The sequence below is a fragment of the Haemaphysalis longicornis genome, unplaced genomic scaffold, assembly GCF_048455015.1.
Source record: "Haemaphysalis longicornis isolate Haplotype H1 unplaced genomic scaffold, Haemaphysalis longicornis Haplotype H1 scaffold_12, whole genome shotgun sequence".
In the NCBI taxonomy this organism is placed as follows: domain Eukaryota; kingdom Metazoa; phylum Arthropoda; class Arachnida; order Ixodida; family Ixodidae; genus Haemaphysalis; species Haemaphysalis longicornis.
In genome coordinates this window covers 8,972,536-8,999,567 of record NW_027526225.1, presented here as the reverse complement: position 1 = coordinate 8,999,567, position 27,032 = coordinate 8,972,536, and the positions used below count along the sequence as shown (strand labels likewise).

Sequence of the window (27,032 nt, the reverse complement as noted above, 5' to 3'; positions counted from 1 at the left end):
AATGGAAAGCTGCTATACATTCAACATTCCTCAATATTGCGACAACCTAGATAAACATGTACACAGACAATGTTAATTTGAAGGTTTTTCGTGAGCATTGCTAAATATGTAGAAACTGTACGTACGCGTTGATCACTTTTAACCACACTCCCGAAATTAACGTATCCTGTAACTATATCGCAAACATTCAAGTGTGCTGTACGGGATCATTTGAATTTTTAGGCAGCTTATGTAACTCCACGTGAAATCGTTTATCATCATAAATATGACATTTGCCAACATTCGGCAACATTGCTGCAACGCGAAAAAAGCGTGTAAATGGCAGTTTCTCATGCGTTGTTTTTAAACGTTACATGAATGTATCCAACGTTGGCCCACATTTGGCAACATTGCTGCAACGCAAGAAAATGTGCATGTGGGCAACATTGCCTATGCGTTAAACGTTGCGTGAATGTTGTTGGATGCGTCCAACACTGATTTTACGTTGGCCCACATTTGGCAACATTGCTGGAACGTGAAAAAACGTGCATACGGGCAACGTTGCCCATCCGTTGTTTGTAAACGTTGCATGAATGTTTTTGAATGGGTCCAACGTTGGCCCACATTTGGCAACATTGCTGAAACATGAAAAAATGTGCATACGGGCAACGTTGCGCATCCGTTGTTTGTAAACGTTGCGTGCATGTTGTTGAATGTCTCCAACGTTGGCCCACATTTGGCAACATTGCTGCAACGTGAAAAATGTGCATACGGGCAACGTTGCCTATACGTTGTTTGTAAACGTTGCGGGAATGTTGCTGAATGTGTCCAATGTTGGCCCACATTCGGCAACATTGTCACCACGTTGTGTAACGTTGCCTAACATTACACAACATTGGCAACACGGCAGAAACGTTGCGGCAACAATTTGTGCTACTAGGGCAGGGGGGGGCTGACCGGGCTTCAGCCCCCCCCGAAATTTTTCCGGCCGTCGCCGGGCTGCCTGTATGCCTGGTACGCCGCCTGTGAACAAAGCTGCATATCCTTTGAAAGTGCCACTAATAGAAGCATTCACGACTCAGTGTCTGCCCTACGCAAGGGTGTTTACACAAAACCACGGCCGGACTCGACTCTTTTTCCGCGCTGCGGAAAGGGAGTCGAGTCCGGCCGTGACAAAATGAAGCGCCTGAAGGGTGCGAACCGCTGAGGGATGATTGCGGAGGGGGGCAGCCCCGAAAGCCACGGCGCCTTCAGGTAAGCTCAGCACACGGGACGACAAAGGCATGCCTTGTGTCCCTTTGTGCGAGACATGTGGCAACACAGAGAAGTTGCCGTTCTGAGTCGTTCTCAGCAGAGGAGATTGACTCGGCTGGGAAAGCAAGGAGTGGTCCGCACCACGGTGTAAGAGGTATTTTACACCGTGGTCCGCACTAACTCGCGGCGAAAAAAAAGAGGGACCGCCGGTCATTGATGGTTGAAGACTGGTACGATGCAGGCTCGAAAGGGAACAGACGATCTTTGTATGTTAAGCAGAACAACGTGCAAGCGGCGGTGGCTGACCACGGCCGCTCCATCTCCTAGAAAAGGGGAGATCAAGCGGCCGTGGGCACACACTCAAGACTCGTGCAAGGTAACTGAAGAATGCGATGGGGCTACGTAATGGATGAAACATGCAGTTTAGCTGGATGAATGTCGCGCGCGCGCAGAGGGGCTTTGCGAATGAGACACACAGCAAGGTATGCCCCTCTTCCTCGCGTCAGCCCTTCATTCTTCCTTTTTCACGTTTCTGTCGAGCCCGGGAGGGTTTTGTTGGAGTGGGCTCAGATTGCGCGCACTGAGTGTCCCCTTCCGACGGCGATGTTGCGACAATCAATTTCACCCCTGCGATTAGGCAGCTTTGTTCGACGGTATTCTCCCCTAACCTAGGAAACTGGAAAACAGCGGGTCGACAAAAAAGGCGCGCTGCAGCTCCCCGAGCCAGTCCCAGACTTTATCCTAAATGTGAAGGCACAGCGGTCACCATGCCCTGCCACAGGCAGACGACGTCGCGACAGTAACAACGATCAGATGGCCATATTCTACCTCGATCACAACTAAAGCCCCTCCATTTCGTCCACGGCCGCTTTTTCTCTGGACGGCGGCTGCCCATAGCAGTGTATATTAAGGGCCTGAAACACAACGGCAATATGCCGCGAGAATAGAAGCGCCCCTGGTTTTGAGAAGCTCATGTTCCAAGTGCCAACACTCAAAAGAGGCCTCGAATTGTAAGTCATTTTCTTCCAGTGATTAATCCTTCCATGATCACTGATGTCTTTTGGTGATGGAGGTTGCATTGTACGTTAAGTTGTGCAGTGCAGATCAGTTATGCATTCTTTGATATTTAAATAATCATTTCTTTATATTTACACGATGCCCCAGTACCTTGCGTGTGCGAGCTAAAATTGGGTATTTCGTTTTATTTCGAATACCGTATTTGCGTTTGAATTGGTCGTTAAAAGCGCCCACGGTGGAGCGGATAGGTGATTTTTAATGAGGGAAAATGTAAATTCAACTCCTGTAAATGCCTAAATATTTTATTATGCACGAAGTTGGAGAGGGTTACTCAGAGTGTATCGGGACAGCGTTAGTATCAGTACATGAAGAGTGAAAAACATATTTGTTCTGGCTGCAGTTTTAATAGTTTGCTTTTACTGGGACGAAACTCCATGTGAGGTAGCCGCTGTCGCATTGTGTGCGCGTTATCGGGACTTTTGTTAGCGCGTTTCATATTTACGCGCGCATCGACTGCTACACCCAATTTTAAACCCATAGCAGCGTGCACAGCACAAGTGAAGGACCTTCGTATACTGGTGGCGAAGAAACGAACGTGCCTTTCTGGTAGAAGTTTCCTTTAACTCTTCCTGGCCTTCTTTGAAGTTCTGTAGACGCAGGAGTATCGTTCTTTCAAGGCTCAATCGGTCGTGCAAGACAACAGAATTTCCTAATTAAATAAGCGGGCTACAGACAGCAGGCCCTCTCAAGAGCACCAGCACACCTCCGCCCTCCTCCTCCCCTCACCTCCCCCCCCCCCCCCGCATACACACATACGGGTGCGCGCTGTTGTATTTCTTCCTGAATCCACAACTGCTACGTATACATTCTAAAATGTTGCATGAAGGACATTTTGAGCAATCGTCAGCATTTATTAAGTAACCGAAATGACCGAGGAATTATCACGGTAAACAACTTTGCAACTTTTAGCCAATCTATCCTGTCGTAGCCTGAAACCATGCTTCAGTTTCAACATCATGGTCGCTGTCAACCAAGGAAATATTTTAACTGTGTCATTACTGTCCGCTTCATGCTGAAGCATGGTAGTTTAGTCTTTCTGTATGCGGGGCCATGCCAATACGCATGGTTTCTTGGCGCACTCCGGAAAACGAAATGCTGACTTGTTTCGGGCATCGCACCACGCCCGAAGGTCATGCTGGCTCTGCACAGCTGCCCACTCCTCCGTTCTCTGGTGGACCAAGGAGATTCCGAACATAATTTCCATTTCCCGCGTCTCTAACAAAAACTACAAAACTCCTGTGCGCCCTATACATTCCAGAGCCGCCCATGCTTATGCACTGATATTTTTTTATCGTTTAGCTTTAAAACCGGCAGCGTGTACTCGACTGAAAAATGACAGTGCACGCGTCAGCTAAAAAAGTATGTCCTTTCATTAAAGTTTGAAATCAAAATGGTAGGACCGCATTATAACTCTTTCCTCAGATCTCACGACAAAATTCAAAACAGCAATATTTTGCTCAGATTGCACAGAACATGCCTAACCGCAAGAGTATGGTCAGACATCGCCGTCTGTGCGTTACTATTTTTTCTTGCTAAATATAAAGTTCGATACAGCATCGAATGGTGAACTTTGTAGTGACTTGCTCTACCTCATCTGGGAGTGGTAACTGAATGGGGTGGCTGCTTCAGGCAGACTATAGGGCATTTATGCCCGAAGCATTGAAAACTTGACAGGTAATAATGCAACTATTTGAGAACACCAAGCTCATTACAGCAGACTCTACATTTGGGCTGTGCCGAAATGTAAACCAGATCCATTATGTTACAAAGCACAAGCTTCTCATGTCCGCCCGGAGACCTGATAGAAGCTACGAAATGGACTGCGTTGAGACTCAAAACAGAAGCGCAAATTTAAACTGGCATGACTTAACAAATACCACTGGCTGAATTATTCCGCTTTGGTGTGGACTAATCCTGCCATGTTCATGTAATTTTCGCCCTTAACAGCGCTGTTATTGCGCATGATGTCTGTGTGTTTAGGGTTGATATTTGTTGAAATTATTGCTAGAAATATAACGCTTTTTGTATGTATAATTCATAGCCTCTCATTTTTTAAAGATCAGACCTGCGCTACACATAACGCAAGTGCATAGATTCGATGTATACTGCACAGAATGAGCTCCATTGGCCTGACACTGGCCGCTACTGTGCGGGCGTTGAATGCAAAACATTTTATTTTGCATTTTGGACAAGGACAACTAAATAAAAAAATCTAATTCTTAAGCACTAACCACATGGAGCGATTTTTCCAGCGACGCGACGAGCGACGCGACTAGGATCTGCAGTTGCCGAACCGAAGTCGCTCGCCGAGGCAACCACATGACAGCGACTGCTCGAGCGACTGAGGATGGCGATTTCAATGTTGCCGCACACACGCACTTGGTAAGCTGGTTGTTTGCAAACATTTTTTTGTTCATTTGTCATAAAAAGCATGACTAAAAAGTATTACGCATTTCTACCTTGCTTTTTGCACTTCATTGCATCTCTAAAACTGGTTCGGGTTAGCGATAGCGCACACTCTTCCTTATGCGCCGTGAAGAATTCGCTTTCTTGACGTCGTTTTTCCCACACGGGTCTCATCCAGTGTGTGCGGGAGCCTTCTTGCTCCTGCTTCAGCGTGTACACAAGCTTTGCCACGCGAAGCTTTCTTTGCTGCTGCACCGCAAACGCCGTCTGCGTGGATTTGCGAAGTCTTCCCCCCGTTCTCTTCCAAAACCGGAGGTTGCGTGCTTACGTAGGGGCTCTCGTATTGGCTAGTCGCTGAGGCCACTTCCGGGAGACGAGCGACTGTTTCTGGCGACTCAGAACCCAGCGATTCGATGAGCGACTTGGTCCGCGGCGAAAAGTAGTTCGTCGCTAGTCGCGTCGCTCCCCAAGTCGCTTGCAAAATCGCTCCATGTGGTTGGGGCTTTACGGCCTACGTCATTTTATCGCGGATGTCACACTCATCATTCTCCACACGTTGAAATAAAGCAAGTAATTGCATGAAACTATGGCCGTTTAATGCAATGCCTGCACAAGGTTCCCGTGCGTGCAATGTACGTCCCGTATCACGGGCAGAGATTTGTACCACGTGGTCTGCGGATTTCCGCCAAGTTTACAACTTCAGCTGGCACAAATACAATCATAATCAACACCAATATCATGAGAGAACGTTAAAGGGCCTTTTAAAGACAAATACAACCTTGTTCAATTGAATAGCAAATAGCCTTTGGTAACTCGCACAGCTCCATTCCAATCACAGGCGTTGTTTCAACTGAAGCAACGCAACAAATGTCAAAAAATTTTCTAATTTAGCACTGCAGTGAAGTGATATCGGCAGGAGTGGTATATATATAGGCTAGCACTAAAACGTATTTATGAGTGTGTTAACTGCACGTTAGAATTCAAATGATAAGATCAATGGAGGCCCCTCTACAATCGCGCAATCATGTTCCTTGGCGGTGACTTAAGTCGTTGGGCGCCAATCGTACCAACGAGATCCTGAACTGTCATAGTGAAATCGCCGCCGGAAAGTGGGCGGGGATTCGCCATTGCTTTAGACGTTTAATTTAACGTTTTGATTATTCCTTTGAAGTTTGCGATAAAACTGGTACCTATCATTGTTATCGGGACAAGGCAGACTGTTTAATGAACCAAACACGTATTTTATCCTCATAGCCTTTAAGGGCGCTTGCAAACTACCGCACTTTTTTTTTCTTCAGGGGGGGGGGGGGGTGGAGAACAACCTTAGCCCCCCCCGAACAAAAATCCTGGCTACGCGCCTGCCTGCAAGCGAGTCGTTTCGGGAAAAGTGCGACCACTTTGGTCCTGCTCCGTGGAGTGTACGGCAGACGGTTGCGTTGCGATGAGCTCTGCTTTTGGAACGCGAGAGGTAGAATTTGCAGCTTGAACCGTGCACGCGTTCCGCTTCCCGCTGACGCTTCTCTTCGCATCAAATCAGTGGGCCTTCGCGACATTCGCTCGTCGGCGTCGCTATGCGCCAACCGTCAGCGCTGGTTAGCGTCAGGATGCACTACTTCGCTTCACCTCTCCTAAATTGCAGCACTATCCGCGTTTCTCGCAGAGCTCTTCGATTAAGTAACTCTGGTTTCTCCTGTAGCTCCATTTCGAGTCAGTCGCTATTCCCTGCAACGTCTGCACCGGTGCATGGTGCACCGCTGCACCAAAGCGCTCGATTCGCCGCTGCAGGAATGGTGCCGTGCACCGCGTCGCTCGATTGCTCATGGTGCAGCAGCGTTGCCGCCGCGGTGCAGAGAACCGCTGCACCTGCTACGGAGGAGGTGCAGCGATTCGGTGCCGTGAGCGTTGGGGCGTTGCGGGTTGGCTGGCGGCTACCGGCAGTTGCGGCGACCGCGTGAAAATGTCCGTCGAGCTCGAAGATACGCGGGACGAACTTAGCGTCGCCGCTGATGCGTACGACGCAACCCAGATGGCCGTAAACATCCAGTTGTAGAGGACGACAGGCGAGGATGATTAGCAGACGACTATGCCTGCACCTCGCTCGATTGTAAACACGCAGGGGCGCTGCTGACGGTGCAGCCGTGATGCACGGCACCGCGGAACCACGCTGCTGCACTGCACCGGCACCACAGAAATTTCTCTGCAACGTTGCCGTGCACCCCTTCTGAATCGAATGGAGCTCATGTTGCAGCCGCGGTGCAGAGAACTGCACCTGCTACGGGGGGGGGCGGGGGTGCGCCATGAACAGCCATGAGCGCGCCGTAGTTGCGTTGCGAGTTTGCAACCGGCTACCGGCAGTTGCGGCGACCGCGTGAAAATGTATGCACGTCGAGGTTGAAGATACGCGGGACGAATTTCGCGTTGGCGCTGATGCGTACGGCGCGACATCCAGTTGTAAAGGACGTCAGGAGAGGATGATTAGCAGACGATATGCGTGCACCTCGCTCGATTGTAAACAATCAGGGGCGCTGCTGATGTTACAGCCGTGGTGCACGGCACCGCGGACCCACGCCGCTGCACTGCACCGGCCCCACAGAAATTTCTCTGCACCGTTGCCGTGCACCGCTTGTGAATCGAATGGAGCTTGTGTTCGTTGTCTTGGTGTCATTTTTGTGACGGATATGACGTCATCGAAATCTTATTCGCGTTAAAAAAGTGGCAGTGCAACGCTGATACGTGCGGGATGAAAAACAAGCGTAAAAAGAACAGAACTCCCGCTGGCGCAGTTTCAGGCAGGGGACGCACGAGCACTGTGAAGGCGGGAAATTTGAAATGCGTTGGACACACCTCCGTTGAATTCATCAGGAGAGGAATGAGACAGTGCGGCGAAGAGCGTAATGGGCAATAAGAGTGAGTGGATAACGGAGTGGATATGCTATTCAGCATAAGGGGAAATTAAATGCACAGATACACTCCCGATTCACGAAGGAAAAAGAGCAGGGGGCCATGATTTGGACCTTTGTATCCACGCCATGAAATCTGGCGGACGTCCAGGGCGCGGGCCGCAGGTGGCGATGTGCACAGCGCGTGGGCTTCGCAGAGCAGGCAACTCCACACCAGGTGCTCTGCGGTAGCCTGTTCAACTGGAGCAGGGCAAAAGGGGCACGTGGAGTTGAACGGGGCATGGTATTAGGGTGGTCAGGACCTCGTCACAGCTGGCGTGAGGGCGACGCCCGGGCGAAGACGTTTGAGCAGGACCTCATCTTGGCGAGGAGATCCGTACCGCGGAGGGGGGGGGGGTATGAGAGCGCGGGAGTTGCGCCGTAGATGTTCTTTTTCACTGGCAAGGCGAACACCGCTTGACGAAGGTGCAAGAGGAGCTGGATATTGCACACGCACGGGGTGTGTTCCGGCATCTGCAGCCTGCATTGCGGGGTGGCTGTTCTGTTGGTGCCATGACACGCATGTCGAGCGAAAACATGCAGAGGCAATTCTTTCCCGGAACATCCACGGGGTGATCCCCACCGAAAGGTGGAGCCTAAAACCGGTCACGGGCCCCTCGGGTCGAAAAGACAGGAATTCTCCATTGTGTGAATCCCGCTGTACGGTCGTAAGAGGTAGAGGGTGGGACGGAAGGAGGCAGAATTTTTTTTGGCCGGCGGAAAATCACGCCAGCACATTGCGGCACCAGCGATGAGGCGCAAGCTCCCGGACGAGGCGACACTTGCAGCAGCCTCCACAGGCGCTATCACCTTCTCCCTCTATACCTGTAAGAGCGTGAGGAGAAGGGAGGTGGATGTTGGTCTTGCACCTGCAGATCCCGCGAAAAACGCTGCTTGTGTAGGACCGGTGGTGTCAGTCTGTGCTCAGGCGTCTTGTTCAGGTGCTAGCCTTGTGAATCCCTGTCAGGCGTCTATGAGCTACAAACGTGGGACGACCTAAGAGCGTACAGGGAAGGGAGGGGGGGGGGGGGGGTTGCAGAACTTCCTTTGCAGCTCTTTCAAACGATCGTGTGATGATAACTGATGCTGTTTTTCTCGAGAGTGATAGAAGAGAAAGTAAGATTGGCAGAGTTGTTCTGACGCGCACTAAGGTTCATATAAGTTTGTGCTCTTCTTGAATCAACATAGCATTGTTCTGAAGCGCACTATGGTTCTCATAACTTTCTGCTCTTGAACGGACATATCATTCAATGCCAGGAGACCCATATAATCCAAGAAAGCACGCAGTTTGTCTTCGCTTTGTTAATGAATTGAAACTAAACGACAACTTTGCGAGAACTTTAAGGTATGTGCTAAAGTACCCTGCTCTTATTTAAAAGTTTGGCGACCTTTTCCTTGTCCAGTTCACATGGTTTGCTAGGACGCGAAGTACTCAAACGAATTTTTGGTCCACACATGCAGGTCAGCTGTTTCCGGCTAGAAAATACAATCCTTGCTCCACTGAAGGCCATGGCGACGGCTCGCTACTTATGCGGTTTCGGGACCATCGTGGACTGGAGGCTTCTGGAGTTCGTCGAACACCTTCCGGGCATCCGGATCTGCAATCTTTGCGGCGTGGTGTCGCGCATCAGCAAGCTGCTGCCCTGCTCACACGTCGTGTGCAAGAGCTGCTTTGGCCAGGTGACGCTGAAGGACAGCACCTGCCCTGTGGACAAGAAAGCCTTCGATGAGAAGCAAGTGCTGGAGTTGGAGCTCACCGAAGGCCAGCTGAATGACCGCATTGTCCTGTGCGTGAACTCCAGCCGCGGTTGCACCTTTATGGGAAAGCTGGCCGACTTCATGGTACGTTCAGCGCAGTGTTCGCCCTCTAAGCAATGAATCTAGTGCGCGGATTTGCCGGCAGGTACTGCGCCGGCCACGTAGTTAGGCGAGATGGCAGCCGGTGGACTTCCGGGGTGACAGAGTGGATACCGAGAGGTGGTTCTAGAAGAAGGGGAGGGCCGATTATTCGATGGAGGGAGGAAATAAGCAATGTATGAGGCAAAGAATGGACTACAGAGGCGCGGGACAAGAGCGGTTGGAGGTCGATGGGAGACACCTTCGTCCTGCGGTGGACATAGCAGGCTGTTGATGATGGTGGTGATTTGTGATACGCTATTGCAAAAATCAAGCAGCTGTGTGTTTTTAATCAAAATAACTATGTAAATGTTATTTATATATTGATGTCCTGCCTCAGATATGTTAAAAGGGACCCTGCAACACTCTTCGTGCAGTGCAAGTAAACCTGCGCGACGTTTAGATTAGACTTCCAGGAACACCCGAGCCAAATATTACACGTGCACGTGAAGCGGTAAGCGCGCAAATCGCCGTGAAAGACGCGGAAAAACCAACCGTTCTCTCTTCAATTCTCCTCATTATGCACCCCTGGCATGGCCTCTGCGACGTCAATCGGGCCATGGCTGTCCTGGCTGTCCTATTGGCTGTCGGTGGTAAACTTTGCGGCTAAATTGTGGCATTTCCTGTGACGATCAGCCGTCGTCGGCGCTGTGTATGAACCTCTTCTATGTCTGAACCTGTCCGCATGCTTTTGGTGTTTCTTTTGTTTTGAGTGCGCGCGGAGTTTGAGTGACGAACTAAATATTCCACTTTCAACGAACCCACTCGATAGCAAACGTTTATTGCTCCAAAAACGCCCTACCAGCCTGAGCGCTTGCATGGCTGCCTGCTCTTTTGTGGCACCAGACCGGAGATAGACCCGTCCACGTTGCGGGGAAAAGGACGAAACTCCCCGGCCTGTGACATATCGAAGGCCGCCGAACAGAACGCCGCGCGCCACCCCCCTCTCCGGGAGAGAGCGCACAGCTTTCGTCGCGTTGTCCGCGGTTGAGTTGAGAGGGAACATTTATGAGCGATTTTTCATCGCGCGTAGTTTCGGTGATAGTGAACGGATTTTCATAATTCTTGCGGGAGGAGATTGCTGGGACAGTAGACTTTCCCCCCAAAATACATTCCGAGTAGTCGATGGTAAGTGTTGCAGGGTCCCTTTAATGTTTTCTTTTTGCACAACAGTGTTGACAAGTATAAACATTGCCGCCAGATTTGGTAATTTATAAATTTGCCTATATAATTGTCTTGTTCAGGCGTTCTTTTAACTAGCTGCATGAGTGGTTGACATAGAGAGAGAGAGAGAGAGAGAGAAAGACTTTATTCAATGCCAGCAGAGGGGAGGTCCGGGCTACACAGAGCCGCTCCCTCCCCCCGACGCGTTTACGTCGCCCTCGGGACTAGGCCCCGCCGGCGTCGGCGAGAGCGGCGCGCGAACGGTACTCGGGAACTCGTCCCTTTCCCCCCCGTCGGCGCCTCTCTCCGCCTCTGCCTGGCGAGAGCAGCCTCGAGCTGCTGGACGACGAAGGTTTGTGATGTCAGGTCCGGTGAGTTCGCGGCACTGACGATGGTGTCCGGCAACCGGCCGTAGAGGTCCGCTGCTTCTACAGGATGCACTGCACAGTCCCACAGGATGTGGGCCAAAGTTGCGCCTGGCTCTCCTCGCTAGGCTATGGCCTCGCCATAAAGCTGCTACCACGTTACCACATTTCATCCCACAAAAGCCTCTACCAAGAACAGCGTCGCTGTTAACTATGTTAGTTTTAGTTTTAAGTAGAAAAAGAGAAGTGTAGTTGCGATTATTACTACATTTACTGGTATTTGAGTACTCCGTGTAGCCCAGTGTTAAATATAGAGGAGGAGGAGTTGTGTTCGGAAAAGTTTTTTAGGCTGCCAGGTCAATGTTGGATGGGAGCCGGTAACAGCTCCTCTCGGCGTTCTATGCAGGAGCATATCAAGCACGACTGCGACTACTTCGAAGTGACGTGCCCCAAGTGCGGTAGGGGTGTGCCTCAGATGAGCATCCTGGAGCACAGCCTGAGCTCGTGCATCGACGGGACGCTCATGGAGCGGCCCACGGAAACCGGCTCCGTGTTGGACGACCTGAAAAAGATCAAGGTGGTCGTCGAAGGAGCGATGACTGAGATGTCGGTCAAGAAAACGGCCATACAGGACAAAGTCAACGACCTCGTCGAGTCTTTCGATGGGTACGCAAAGGAAATGAAAGCACTGCAGGTACGGACATACTTGCATGAAAGAAAATGGTATGCTTGCCCGTCTGACTCGCGCGAACGAGGGAACTGCCGGACCTTGCATGTAGTAGCGTACCGTATTTGCACGATTGTGACGCGCCCGCGGTTTTAATGGCAGGTAAGTTTACTTAGAAAAATTCAAGAAAATAATTTGACGCCGATCCTATCACGCAGATGTAACGGACATGACACCACGTACCTGGAAGAAGACATTTTATTTGATGCACACAACTGTGGCAGCGAAATTTCTTGTTCTTATTAATCTTGTTCATCCAGCTCCTGCTGGCATTATAAGTAAAGCCGGCATTTTGAAAGCTTATTTCGGTTTTGAGCTCCATTGTAACATTCACGCAAATTTTAAGGCTGCTTTTAGTGAAAAAAAAGGCGCGCGTTACAACCGTACAAATACGTACGTTACAACCTATCAGTACGTGCCAGCCTGCGAGCTCAGAGGTTGGATGTCTTGTGACTAGACTGGGACGCGCGCGAGACTATTGGTAACTTTTGGTAGACAAGAGGTAGGCGAGGAAGGATGCAAAATGAGTGTATGCATATTTTTGAGCTTTAATCAGATTCAGCGGTGGATGTAGTGCCATCCTGCCTTGCATGTCTTTGTTTTCCCGTCTCTCTTAGCACCACTGGTAAACCACCGGCGCGGTTCGCTTAGTTTTCATAAAAGGCCTCATGTGCGCGGGTTTTTGCATCTAAACGCCATGATGTATACTCACTAAGAAACTCTATGCTAACCGTATACTCACTAAGAAACTCTATGCTAACCGCCATCAGAATTCCGATTACCGTGGCGCTAAATTTGAATTAAATACCTCTCGCCCATAGCAGAAGGCTGTAGCCAGCGGCCACTGAGCTTTTGGTTGTGGTGCGCGGGGCAGCCATTCGAGGTCAAATGCTGCCAAGCACACCCCTCAACCAGCGGCAATTATGCCAGCGGCTAGTATAGAAGATAGCGAAGAGCTTATCCTACATATATTTAATGAGCCCAGAATGAGGATAAATGAATTAGGAACTCTTAAGCAGGACAAAAAGGACGTGTTTGGGCGACCGGAGAATGCGCCTAACACTAACATGACTTCAGATTCCCGGCTTTAGGCATAAAAACAGACAGGCAAAATAGTGTGCGCTTTTGATGCAGTCCTTTCCTTGAGTTTACACCCGAATTTACCTTGAGTTTAATTTAGGCGTCATCTGAGATGCTCATTAGGGGCCATGCAAACAAAATACAAGTTTGCTTTATTCGCAAATTTAGTGTTTTATAGGGCCGAAGCTCTTGTTTGGCAGTAAACGATGCTTTATTCACTTACAAATTGAATATTTTAAGTCAAAATTTCAATTCTCCAGCCAAATCATGTGTTTTCATGATGTCGACAGTGAAATATCAACAGCAGGGCCTTAAAACTAAACGAAGCCTGCTGACCAGGGCTGCTCCGGTCTCACATGTGCCCGTTTTATTATCTTGTATCGCCCACTTTTACAGATGGCGCTGCAATACTGCAGAAGTGCCAGTGTTCACACTTTGCTTGTGGCCGGTCTTCTACACCTGCCGTATTATTATTACGGTTCAACGGTTCATAGTAATTGTTTCCTAAAACTTAAGCTATGACTCGGCAAACATGGTGACGCAAGCGAGCGTGCCCCTGGTGTCAGTTGGTCAGTATTGTTTCAGACAAGTCCAGCGCATCCGACGGCTGTGTTAGCAGTGTCAGCCAGCAAAGTGCCCCACTGCTTCGGTGTTTACGTGTTCGTTCGTAATTTTAATTGTTCACCCCACAATTCTTACTGCTATAAAAAAGAATGTGCCCTACATATAAACGCAAATAGCTCGTTCGGCAAGGATATAAGCCCTGTCTAATTTGCGTTTGCTTTTGCCGGCCTCAGCCAATCGCAGAGCTGTCTCACATGACATCATAGGTTCTGCTGCGGGAAATGAGCTAGTGGGACGCATGGCCATTCCATTTTTTTCCTAATTACAGTTGAACCACTTTATAAGAGACACGTACCGGGGAGCAGTTTCTGTCTCTTATATGAGATGTTCCTTGAAAGCAGGGAACCATGTTTTCACTAACTAATCAGACCCTAGTTCAATGTGGGCACCGTATGACTAAAATAAGCTCAAAAGAATGCTACAGCATGTTTTAAAAGATTCATTCTAATTTATGTTTGGCCCCCAGAATTTATGAAACAGTTCTGAATCCTTGTTTGCTTCATGACTGTTTTACACTGTTTTTTACAACCGATTCTACAAGCTTTTTTTCTTTTTTTTTGTGGAAGATGAATCGTAGATGTTGAGTTCACAAGCCTGATGAAGAGCCAGAGCGCACAGCTTCTTCCGCTGTGTGCTCAGGCTGTTCATTACGCTTGCAGGATTCAACAACTGCGATGCTTCTTGATTGGGAGCTACGCGAGTGGGAGAGCCCGCATGTGCGATCGCGCTCCATTCAATGGATGGCAGTAAGCTTCAACCTCTTCTGTAAGCTGCATTTCCATTGGCAAGGCTTCTCATCGTCATGTCATAGCTGACTGAACCACTTTGTGTTTGCTGAAGTTATAATAAATAGCGACTGCAGGCGTCTGTCGTCCACCTGTGTTTCCAGAATGGAAGCAACTGCAATTAGTGACTGGTGGCACTGCATCTGAAGTTAAAACGTCTCTTACAAGCGAGATTATTGATTAAAGTTCAAGGATGACTTGTCCCTTATAACCAATCTTTTACATCCGATGTCTGTTATAAAAGAGGTCAATTTAATGGGAAAGATAGGGCAGCCAACCACTGTGCGTGAATAGTGTCTCTTATACCCATTTGTCTCTTACATCAACGAGGTTCAACGGTATATAGCTTACATGATCGAAGTTTACGTAAAGTTGTGTCAGTATGATTCTAATGAGGCAATCTTTCGAATGAACCAAACTTTTGTTTTGTCTGCATGGCCTCTTTAAATACAAATGAGGTGGAGTACTGCTGGCGGTACTAATGCTCGGCACTATCGGGCTGCAGCTTAGCGCCTCTAATCTGTGCTTCCTATAGTAGAAACTATGGCGGATCCAGCAAAAAAAAAAAATAGTGGGACTTGCTTGGAGTCTCGTACGCATGTGTGTGCGAAAGAGAGAGGCGTCCGAGTCAGTGTCCCAAGACCAAGCAATCATGTGACACTCTAATGCAGGAGGCACTGAAAAAAGGCATGTCTATTAGTCAGCTCGCCAAGGTTCACATTCCGTCGGCTGTGCCTGGGAGATCCGCTGGAGGGGACCGAAACGTCGTCCACCGGGTGTACGTGTGCCTGGGCGGCATGTACAAGCGCGAGGCACTGCTGCGAGGCAACGCGTCTGCCGGTGAGCTCTCTGCGGCGTCCATCCTGGCGGGCTACACCTTCAAGCTGGAGAGCAAGTTAGTCATGAAGGACGACCTCATCTACCTGGAGCTGGGAGTGGTCTTCTGCGCCGGAAGCTGGGACAGCTTCGTAGCCTGGCCCTTCGGACTGCAGGTGACTCTACATAGAAGTGGTGCTCCACAGCTTGTGTCTTCCCCGTGGTGCATTCGTTCATGAGAACCGACCCCGAGTCCTATTCCTGTTCACGACGGTCATGGAGTTTCATACTAATATACACTGGAGAAAAAACTGGCACCACCGTCCAGGGGAGCTGCACTTCAGCGAGGGTTCCGTCATGTACAGGGCGGGCATGTTTCCTTGTTTTTGACATGGCTCATGAACAGGATGAAATGTTGTCTCTGGTTGGAGAAAAGCAACAATATTACTTTAAAATATTTCTTAAATTTGTTTTGTTATTATAAAATTGAAGCCTGAAAATGATTTAGTTGTCAGGGATTATTTAGAAGCTTCATGCAATATGAACAAGAAAAAAAATGTTGCCCTTTTTTGTTGACATTTGCTTCGAGACAAACACGGACTCGTGGCTAGCTAATCCAAGTAGACGAGGAATGTCGCTAGCTTCAATGGCGACGTCCATGACGGCCCGTGATTGCAGCGCCAGATTTCCCTCTAGTATATATGAAAGGGGGACGCGGCTTTCAACTTCGGAAAAATGACCGAAACATCGTTTTTTTTTTTGAGAGCCACGTGTACGGCGTCTGTTTTCTAATCTGTACGTTTGCAAAGTTTTTCTATTGAAAACAGCCACAAAGTGGCACATAGAAGTACCTTTGCCAGCCACGGTGACAAAATATGTGCGCAAAAGGGTGAAAAAAGGGCAATTTTGGAACGCTGTATCCCCGCATTGGTGCCACTGGGCGCGGCCTTTTTGGTACCATTAGTTCAGCCGAGCGATTCTCTTTCCGGATCAGGTAGTCTCTATTATCTTCGTTCATTCACAAACGCATGAACGACAGAAAAAGGACGATACCCCAACGAAGCCAGAGAGAGAGAGAGAGAGAGAAACTTTTATTGAGCGACTGGGGTTAGGGAAACGTGGTGGCCGCCGGTTGGAGGTCGGCGGCGACGATGGCAGCTCGTTCCACCAAGGCGATCTGAACGCCCGGGTCGGAGCTACCCAGCGCACCCTCCCATTGCTCGTCACGGGTGATTATAGGAAGGGATTGGAAGGACATGCCCACATAGAGTGGGCAAGTGTGGCGCGCTGGCCACATGCGGGGAAATGGGGTGAGGGGTAGAGGGAAGGGTGGATGTGATGGAGCACCGCCCTGCAGGGAAAGGAATGAACCTGAAGAAGTCGCCAGGTGCGCGCTTGCTCATTGCTGAGCTGGGGATGCGCCGGGGGGTATTTTCGGCGGGCGAGACGGTAATGTGTGAGTATGTCATGATACGCAATTAGGCGGTCTCTGGCGGATCGGGCCCCGTGGTAAGGAACTAGGCTGCCTCCCTCTCGGATTGTGAATCCTCGAGCCGCGTCATGGGCCGCCTCCCCCCCGAGTCCCGAGTGCGCCGGGGTCCATAGCAATTCTACCGGGGAAGTTGGAGGATTTTGAGCGATAATTTTGAGTGCCAGTGGCGAAATGAGACAACGGGCGAAATTTTGAACGGCCGTCTTTGAATCAGAGATTACGATCGTGGGGGTCGGCCTTTGTGACAGGGCGAGCGCAATTGCCGCCTCCTTCGCCGTGGCAGGGCAAGGGGTGCGAACTGTAAGGGAGCATAACGGGGGGTCGTCCGGCCGATTCACGATGGCCAGAGCATAAGCATCGTGGTGGCGGTATTCTGCCGCATCCACGTATAAAATATCTGGTCTTACAGGTAGGCGTCACTGAAGAGCCTGCGCTCGTTGCATTCTGCGACCCGCATGATACAGAGGGTGCATGTTGCGTGGTACAGGACGGACGACAAGTCGAGCGTGAATAGCGCGAGGAATGGGGGATTTATGAGCGGGAAAAGTAGGGGCACGAATCCCGAGTCGGTCTAGGATGTGCAGACCGGTTGAGGTAGTGGATAGGCGGGCTATTTGTCCTGTCAGGTGCGCCTCCATAAGCTCCTCGGCATTATTATGGATACCCAGATGGTCTAATCTGGCAGTGGAAGAGTACACGGGTATCTGAGGTGCCGCTTTGTAGGCTTTTCTGATAAGGCAATTGATTTTTTGAAACTCAGCAGCACTGGCATGAAGGTAGGGGAGGGAGTATGTTATTCTGCTGATCACGAAGGCCTGAATGAGTCGTGATCTCTCTCTCTCTCTCACACAGCCCATGCCGGCGGTTGGCAATCCTTTTTATGAGACCAATTTTTTGGACAACATGCTTAGTTAACTGGGTGACGAATTGTGTATTGGTTCGATTCCGTTGTATGAGGAGCCCGAGAACTTTTAGTGTTTGAACTTCCGGGACTGAATAACCGCTAATAGAGATGTCTGACGTTGTACGGGCTGCTCTTTTGGGTGGCAAAACGAGCAGCTCGGGTTTTTTAGGAGAACCTGTAAGGCCACTCTCGCTCAGCGTATGAAGCCGCACCCCAAGCAGTCATACATCACCGACTGGGATGAATTCAGGCATATTCGCACTCAAGATACTGTACTTGAAGACGAAGCCAGAAATAGATTCTGAAGCGCGATTGGCCCTCCGATCGGCGCGCGCTGGAACGGCCCTCCTATCGCCAGAAAGTGGCTGGAGAGTCACCACTAAATATATGTAGGGGTTCCAGGCGCCAGCGACGCTGCAAAGTCGAACGCGTGGGAAGCGGCGGTTCCGAGAAGTGGGAATGAATGACTTCATGGCAGCCAGCTCGTTAAGAGCAAGCGGTCTCTGGGTCATGCCGTTCGCGGAAGGACACATTGTCTGGGGTCGCAGCTGCGCTGTCGCGTTGTTTTGGCCGAAGTGCGTGGTGTAGCCGTGGAAAAACATTGGTAGCCTGGCGACTCAAATGAAACCCCGGGGGCATGGCGGCCGCTGGCTCGGGGCCCACCGCAGTTTCCATTAGCGGGTTGTAAAACCATTTGGTCCGTCCAGCGGCGGCAGACGGGATGCGTGGAGCTGTCAACTGGGGTTAGACAGTGGCCGATTTACGGCGATAGCTTTCCTTTTGTTGGCCAGTGCGCGCTCGGAGCGAGGCGGGCGAGGGAGCGCACGTTGCGGCCCGGGATGGGCGCGGCAGAGGCGACGCCTGAGCCGGCCGCCGCGTCCTTTTGTCCCTACGCGCTGTTTCTGGCCCACGGTCCAATTAACGGGGCATCGCCTGTCAACGCCGGAGAATCTTGGGACGCGCCGGGTCGTCAAGGCGGATGTTTATGGGTTTCAGCTGGCTTGAGTAGCTGTCCTGTCTCGGACAAGATGCGTGGGAACAGGCATGCAGACCACGTTCGTGGAATCGTGTCCTTGGCGCTTGCACCTGTTTTCGCGGGTTTTTGAGTGTTTGCTGTGTTTGTTTGGTTTGCTTTTGATATTTTCCTTCTTCCTGTTGTGAGAGAGGGTGGCCGATGTCTCAGGGTTACGGGGGGCGTTGCCCACCGCGGTTTAAACCCGGATGTGGTAACCCGCCCAATCAGATCGCCAAGGGATGCTGATTGGCCTGTGCATCGGGGGTGGGGCCTAAGTAACCCATTAAAACCACGAGACACGAGGTCTCGGGGTCGAATCCTCAGGGTTTAATGTGCTATGCACGGCCGGCGTATTGCCGGGCTAGCCAGGTCAGGCTAGGGAGGACCGCACCACTTGGGTAGTCTTAAGGTCAGGGTCCGTCGCTGACGGGGGTGCCGCGTGCACAAAGTTGTCGCTGACCTAGGAACCCATTTTATTGCTTACTTTGTTAACTCTATCTTCAGTTTGTCAATATTCTGTATATATCTTCTATGTAAATATACAGTTTTGAAAACCCTCCATCAACCATCGTCGTCGTGCCATCAAGTGCCGCCACCATCAGGCACCAACACAGATCATCATCATCAACAACAACAAGGAAGAACAACGAACCTACAACCTTTACTATATATTTTCTGGAATATGTGTTATTCCTTGAAGTTTGCAATACAATTGGTATCTATGTTACCGTGACAAAGCAATCTTTTCACCGAACCAAGGTAGTATTTTGTCTTCATGGCCAATTTAAAGCTGTTTTAAAAATTACACCCTAAACTTTCTCGCACCTTTTTTGGCCGAAAAGGGTGCAAGAATCTTGTCCCATGGCGAACACCTTTAAAAGGTGTTTTGGAGAAAAAGTGGTGTATGGATTAAAAAGGGGTGTTCGTGTAAACACCCAAAGGAAAGGGTATAAGGTCGCTCAACACCCTAAAACAAGGGTGAAGCCACGGCAGCAGCTACGCGTGGCAGTGTGAATCGGCGGAGCGCGCAGGATTCGACACAAACAGTCAATACACACAAGTTACACTTGGAACACAAATGCGTTGAGCAAGGAAACCAATAGGATGCAAGCGGTACAGGGAGTGCGTACTTAGTAATACACGTGCTCTTCTTGCTTTTATATCCAACAGAGGAAAGCCCCCCGATCGAGTCGGCGGGGTTGTCGCAAAAAAAAAAAACATATTTTGGCACTAATTTTGGAACTGGATTTTACTATGAGAATATACAAATCAATACGCAGATTTACAAGAACTTTTTAATCACGAGGTAGTTTTTATGTTTCATAACTTATAGAATTTTATTAAATACCAAACAAATATTTATTCCCCGCCACCTCAACACCCTTCAAAAATGGTGTTCATTATTTCAACACCCTTTTTCTCAGGAGGGTGTAAATCTACAAATTAGGGTGTTTGAAACTAAGAAAAAGGGTGTAAGAAAAGACCGCCAACTAAGAAAAAAAGGTGAAGAGACCTCCAACTTTGGAGGCATTTTGTACCTGTTTACACGGGTGGACTAAACATTTTTTACAAGCGTGGGCTGTTTTGTACCTTACGATGTTTAAAGAAATGTGAATTGGCATAATTTATTACCTGTGAAGCTGTTTAAGCTTGAGCTAGTTTTGGTGGCGTTAGCAAAAAATACGAGGAACTGCGGCACCTGCAAAGGGTGCACCACCGAATATAGGGTATTATAACAGTGAAGTCGGCTTTCGAGCTTGTTAGAGTGCGAGCACAAGGGGCGTATGCGTATGCGCACCTCTTGCTATACTATTTCAAATGTACTAGTCCTTTTTGGATTCTAAAAGGCAAAGTGGCGCAGCTTGCAATGGTGGTGCAGGGCTGGAGAAACAGCATAGCGGGGTGTCGACCTAGCTTGTTTCCCCTTTAGATCCCCTGGCAGGGGGGGGGGGGGGGGGGGGGGGCACACTGGAACAGCATTGTAAATCCTGTTAAACTTGGCCTCACCCCTCAGCGGTCATCCTAGCTTCGCAAGAACATTGCAGAGCTTAGCAAACATAACAAAACTTAGCAACACCGGAAGAAATTAGGTCGACCCCCAGCTCCGCTGTCCTCCTTTTGCAACTGAAGACCTATTTCACACCGTTTAAATAAACACCATACAAAAAGCGAAGAGTGTTGAAGTCGGGAAACACCCTTTTCGCCACACGAGTATAGTCTTTTTAATTTTGAAGGTTCAAATTGGTGTTTCACGTGCCAAAGCTAAACTTGGGGCTTGAGGTGCACTGCATCGAGCGATCATTGCATATGAGCAATTTTTTTTTTTTGCGTTTCAAAAATTCTTGCGAGTAGAGAAGTATATGAGGAGGATGTCTTGGTCTTTACGGTGCTATTATGCGTCCAAGCAAGGCCTTATTAAATGAATAGCTGAATACCTTTTCCACACCCTTTCTACACCGTACGAAAACAAGGGTGTTGAAGTTGATGAACACCATTTTTTTTCACACAAAAAGGGTGTAGAGCTAGGAAAAGGTGCTGAGATTCAAGAAAAAGGGTCTAAAGGCCTCCGAACACACTTTTTCCACTTATGCTCCAACCTTTTTGGTTAAAAGGGTGTAAAAAAGTTTACCGTGTACTCCAATCATTTTGGGGGTCTTCAGCGTCTCTGCATCACTGACCATTTATCTAATGCGCAGGTGACCCTGACGCTGGTGCACCCCGTGGACAAGCGCAAGAGCTTGACCCTGCCCGTGTCAGTGCCAGGTGACACTGATCGCTTCGAGTGCGTCAAGAAGCCGTCGCCCGACAACAGCAACCGGCCGATGCTCGCACGCCCAGTGGCCTGGAACCAGCTAGAGCTGACCGGCTTAATCGCCAACGACTCGCTCTGCATCGCGGTTGAGTTCGAGTGAGCAGACAAGAGTCCCTGAAGCAGTGATCACCCATTGCCTAAGTAAGGCATGCAGAAGTTTACTGTGAACGGTTTCATACATACACAATAATCCTCATAAGTACCTGAATTAATTCCAACTCAATGTTGTGTAACCTACAGTACGCTTACTGAAGTTACAGTTCTGTACATGTGAGAACACTTAAGTGTACCACCAATAAACGATTATTCAGCACCTTTTGCGTTTTGACACCTTACTGCTAAAAGTACCCATCACCGTGTGTAGGTTTGAGGATACAGACACGGCGCCTTACCGGAAAGAGCATCTGCCAGGAGTCTCTAGCATCACTCTGGAGGACAATCCTCGTGTCGTTTCGACCTTGAGGGAAGTGGGAGCACAACAAACGCGTTAAAGGGAACAGGTGCCCCTTTCTTCTAGTTCGTCCTGTTCCGGATGCTTTTTCCTGCGAAGCTCCCAACTATGACCGGGTGCTATTTGGACGAAATCGGGGCCGTACCCGAAGTGGATGCGGTGGGCACCCGCCGTGGCACTTTACCGAGTAATAACCGACGGGGCATATTGCTCGGCTTGGGCGGACTGCTTGTGATAAGTCAATTTAAATTCATTGGCAACAGGGACAAAATTCAATTCTGAGTTTGTTCATTGCACCATTTTGAGTTTGTCCGTTGTCCGTATCGAAAATGTCCATTTCAGTTGTGGCGTGGCTGCACTTGCAAGACCTTTGACCAATGGATGTGCAGCGTTGCACCTGATCGTCTTCTTTCAGCCATTAAAAGCTCGCTCGAAACGGACATAAAATGGACGTAACTGAAAATTGCGCCCCAGGTTCACACACGGAGCGGCTCCTTCCGTGAGCAGGGTACTGAACAGATCCCCCCGCAGTCCAAACAATGCGAACTTTGAGGTCTCTTATCATGATAAGGATGTTGTTTGCTGTATTTTTCGGCGAAAAGGACGATTTAACTCTCGGACAGCAACATGGGAATCCGTGATGATGCGAAATTTCTTCGTGCTAGATGGCTGGAAGGTCATAAATTTGCCGCGCGGCTCCCAGGATTTCTAGAACTTCTACCTCTTCTACGAAGCCGTATGTGTTGGAGGTGTGCCAGGAGTCCAGGAGGTGTGCCAGGAGTCCCCCCCCCAACCTCCCGAAATTTTCCCGGCCGGCGCCGTGCTGCCTGTTATGCCTGGTACGTCGTCTGTGAACAAAGGCGCATATCCTTCGGACGTGCCACTATTAAAAACATTCTCGACTCAATGCGTGTCCTGGCGCTTACAGGAAAGATAAAACGAAGCGACCGGGTCGGGATAATTGCGTCGGAGCGGCGCAGCTCCAAAACCGGTGGCAGCCCTCTGGTACGCTCAGCGCATGAGGCGCCAAAGGCGTGCGTTTAGTCCCTTTGAGTGTGGCATGTCGCCACACAGAGAATAACCGGCCGGCCGAGTCATTCCTAGCAAAGGAGATTGACTCGTCGCGGTAAGTCCGGGAAAGCAAGGGGTGGTCCGCACTGACTGGCGGCGTAACAAAAGAGAGACCGCCGGCCATTGATGGGCGAAGACTGGTACGATGAAGGGCCGAAAAGGAAAAGACGGTCTTATGTGTGTAAGCAGAACGACGTGCGAGCGGCGGTGTCACAGTCAAGTTAACTGAAGAAAGGGATGGGTCTGCGTATACATATTGGGCGAAACAAATGCTTTAGCTGGATTAATGTCGTTGGTGGCAGAGGGCCTTTGCTGGTGAGGCGCAAGTATGCCCCTCTTCCGCGCGTCACCCCTTAATTATTTTCCACGGTTCTGTGGAGCCCTGGCGTGGGATAATTGTATGGGCTCAGCTTGCGTGCACAGCGTGTCCCCTACCGAAAGCGATGTTGCAGACAGTCATTTTCTCATCCGCGATTAGGCAGATTCGTTCGGCGGTAGTTTTCGCTAACCTAGGAAACTGGGGAACAGCGAGTTGACAAAAAGGGCACGCTGCGGCTTGCCGTGCGAGTTCCAGACTAAACGTGAAGGCACGACGGTCACCAGCCCTGCCATAGGCAGGCGGCGATCGCGACAGTAACAAATACCGATGGCCATCTTCGACCTCGGTCACAACTAAAGCCCCTCTATTGCATCCACAGCCGCTTTTTCTCTGGGCGGCGGCTGTCCGGAGCAGTGTATATTCAGGGCCAGAGTCGCAACAACGGCGCAAGGATGCGCCCTGGCTTTGCGAAGCTCGCACTCGAAGTGCCAACACACAAGAGGCGTCAATTGTAAGTCATTTTCTTCCCCTGACCACTGATTTATCCTTGCGTGATCACTGATGACTTTTAATATTTAAATAATCCCTTCCTAATATTTACACGATGTCACGTACCTTTATGTCAGCGAGCCAAAAAAAAATATATATATCGTTTCATTTCCAATGCAATATTAGTGTTTGAATTGGTTTTTGAAAGGAGCGCCCACTAAGAAGAGAATAAGTAACTTTGAACGAGGGAAAACGTAAATTCAACTCGTATATAAATGCCTCAGTATCCTATGATGCACAAAGTTGGCGAGGTTTACTCAAAGCGTATCGGGACAGCGGTAACTCTCCGTGTACTTAACTCGTTATCGGGACAGCGTTAAGTACATGGAGAGTTACCGCTGTCCATTAGGTGCATGCACAGCTAAAGTACATGAAGAGTTAAAAATATATTTGTTTTCACTGCAGTTTTAGTAGTCTGCTTTATTTACAGGCGCGCAACTCCATGTGAGGTGCCCGCTGTCGCATGGTGTGCCCGTTATCGAGACTTTTGTTACCCCGTTTCATACCGACGCGTGCATCCGCTGCTACATCCAATTTTAAAACCACCATAGCAGTGTGCGCAATTGAAGTACCTTCGTTCGTGTGGCGAAGAATGAATGAATGAATGACCTTTGTTTAGGAAAAGGCCTCAGGCCCTGGAGGGGGTTGTGATGAAAAGGAAAGGGGAAGAAGCGTATTACAATGAATGTTCACATGACGTTGTAATCGTTTAGAGTTCCTCTTCCGGTTAGCTGCAGGCACGGTTTGAGTGTTAACATACGCACTGGTCGTTGGCATGTGGAGCACTGTCAGGAAACGAATGTGCCATTCTTGTAGAATATTCCTTTACCTCGTTCTAGCCTATTTTTTAAGTGTTGTGGGCTCAAGGGTATCGTTCTATCATTGCTCAGTCGATTTGGCATGAAGAACGAATGTCGTAATTAAGAAAACAGGCTACAGATCACAAGCCATCTCAAGAACACCAGCACCCCCCCCCCCCCCCCCCCGCATTTACATACGGGTGCGCGCTGATGTGATTCTGCCTGTATCTACTACTGTTATACGTCCTAAATGACTCCTGAAGGACCTTTTAAGCGATAGCCAGCCTTTCTTGGATAAAACCAGCGCGAACTCAGACAAAGACGAAGGAAGGGAAACACAAGGACAGCCGCTGGGAACAACAAAGCAAGCGCATGATGCTCTCTTTGTAAGTCGTGCTTTAGACTTTTTCGAGCTGTGGCTTTCGCGACTGATAAGCACAAAGACGCCAGTGTGACCTACTGCTTCCTATATCAAATTACTTGCACCTGTTTTCATAACAGGATATTCCTTTACATTATGTTGTTATGAGCATCACGGTCGCTGTCAACCAAGCGAGTACCTTAACTATGCCATTACTGTACGTTTCATGCTGAAGCACGGTAGTCTGTAGCATTTATGTACGCGGGGTCATGCCATTACGCATGTTTTCTTGGTGCACTGCGGGCAACAAAATGTCGACTCTTTTTAAGCTTCGACCCAAGCCTAAAGGTCACGTACACCTTCCCTGTACAACATGCCAGTGCTCCCTGTTTTCTGGTAGTCCAACGTAATTGTCATTTATCGAGTGTCCAACGAAAGCTACAAAACTCCTATGCGTCTTATACTCCGGCCCATGCTGCTTTATCATTTAGTTTTAAAACCGGCAATGCGTACTCGGTTGAACATTGGCAGCACACGCGTCCGATAAAAAGCATGTCCTTTCATTAATGTTTGAAACCGGAATGATAGGACCTCATTATAATTCTTTCCTCAGACCTCATGAAAAAATTGCAAACGCAGCAAGATTTTGCTCAACGTGAACACAGGATGCCTAACCGCAGGAGTATTGTCAGACATCGCCGTCTTTGCGTTATCATTTTTTCTTGCTAAATTTAAAGTTCGATACAGGATTGAATGGTGGACTTTGCAGTGACTTGCTCTACCTTATCCAGGAGTGGTACCTACACGTATACAGGGGGTGGCCGCCCCAGAAAAGATAGCACGCGCCTTCAGGCAGACTATAGGGGATTTATGCACGATGCAAGTATTTCAGCACACAAAGGGGGAGTTCATTACAGGAGAGTAGACATTTGGGCTGTACCGAAATGTTTACCAGGTTGACGTTGTTACAAAGCACCAGCTCATGTCCGCCCTGAGGCCTAGAAGCTACGAAATGGACTGCGTTACATACTCGAAATAGAAGCAGAAATTTCAGCTGGCATGGCTTGACAAATACGGACGGCTGAATTATTCCGCTTTGCGTGAGAGCTTATCCTGCCATGGTCGTGTAATTTTCGCCGTTAACCGCGCAGTTCTTTTGCTTAGGGCTTAGGCTTTGTGTTTAGGGTTGGTATTTGCTGAAATTAATGCTAGGGATGTAACGCTCCTTGTATGCATAATTCATAGCCTCTCGTTTATTTTGTAAGATAAGAACCGCACTACACATAACGCAAGTGAATAGATTCGATGTATACTGCCCAGAATGAGCTCCATTGGCCTTACACCGGAAGCTAATGTACTGGCGCAGTATGCTTATAAGCAAACAATTTTCTGCTGCATTTTGGACAACAGAAACTAAATAAAAAATCTAATACTTACGGCCTACATCATTTTAATTCGGAGGCCACACTCATCATACCGCACACCTTGAAATAGAGCAAGTAATCACATGAAACTATGGTCATTTAATGCAATGCCGACACAAGGTGCCCGTGCGTGCAGTATACGTCCCGTATCAAGGGTGCATATTTGCACCAAGCGGTCTGCGGACTTTTTCCCAGTTTACAACTTCATCTGGCCCTCAATACCATCATAATCGACACCAATATCATGAGAGAGACCTTAAAGGGCCCATTTAAAGACAAAATACAACTTCGTAGAATTTGAAAGAACTAGCCTTTCATAACTCACCCAGCTCCATTCCGATCACAAAAGACGTTTTTCAACCGAAGCAATGCAACAAATACCAAAAATTTCCAATTTCGCGCTACAGGGACGTAATACGGGCAGGAGTGGCACTAAAACGTAGCTCTGAATGTGTTAACTGCGCTTTAGAATTGAAATGGTATGATCAGTGGAAGTAGAGGCCCCTTTAGAATCGCGCGATCATGTTTTTATAGCGTGATCTACACTGGCCGAGGTTGAGCAGTTTCGTGTGGCTCCTGGAGAGCCGTGCTGCGCAGGCGCGAGGAGCAGTTACGTCACATGGCGCACAGAACGTTGCTCGCTGCCCGGCGTCTCTTGCACACCCCACGCGCCCAGCGTCTTCGCCGACCTCCGTTCCGTACGTGGCGGCCCGTTCCACTTG

The 27,032-nt window shown here is 49.2% G+C and overlaps 1 protein-coding gene across 3 annotated transcripts in view; it reads left to right on the top strand.

Moving 5' to 3' along the window:
• Positions 1 to 21,648, top strand: part of LOC144162396 (uncharacterized) — a 32,303-nt gene extending 10,655 nt beyond the window's left edge. For all 3 annotated transcript variants that reach the window (XM_077692903.1, XM_077692902.1, XM_077692901.1), the window contains exons 2-5: positions 9,117 to 9,497; positions 11,487 to 11,774; positions 14,968 to 15,288; positions 21,220 to 21,648. In XM_077692903.1, coding sequence (XP_077549029.1) covers positions 9,165 to 9,497; positions 11,487 to 11,774; positions 14,968 to 15,288; positions 21,220 to 21,435 — 1,158 coding nt within the window. In that variant the 5' untranslated portion in view covers positions 9,117 to 9,164 and the 3' untranslated portion in view covers positions 21,436 to 21,648. The remainder of the gene's footprint in view (positions 1 to 9,116; positions 9,498 to 11,486; positions 11,775 to 14,967; positions 15,289 to 21,219) is intronic.
• Positions 21,649 to 27,032: the final 5,384 nt, after the last annotated feature.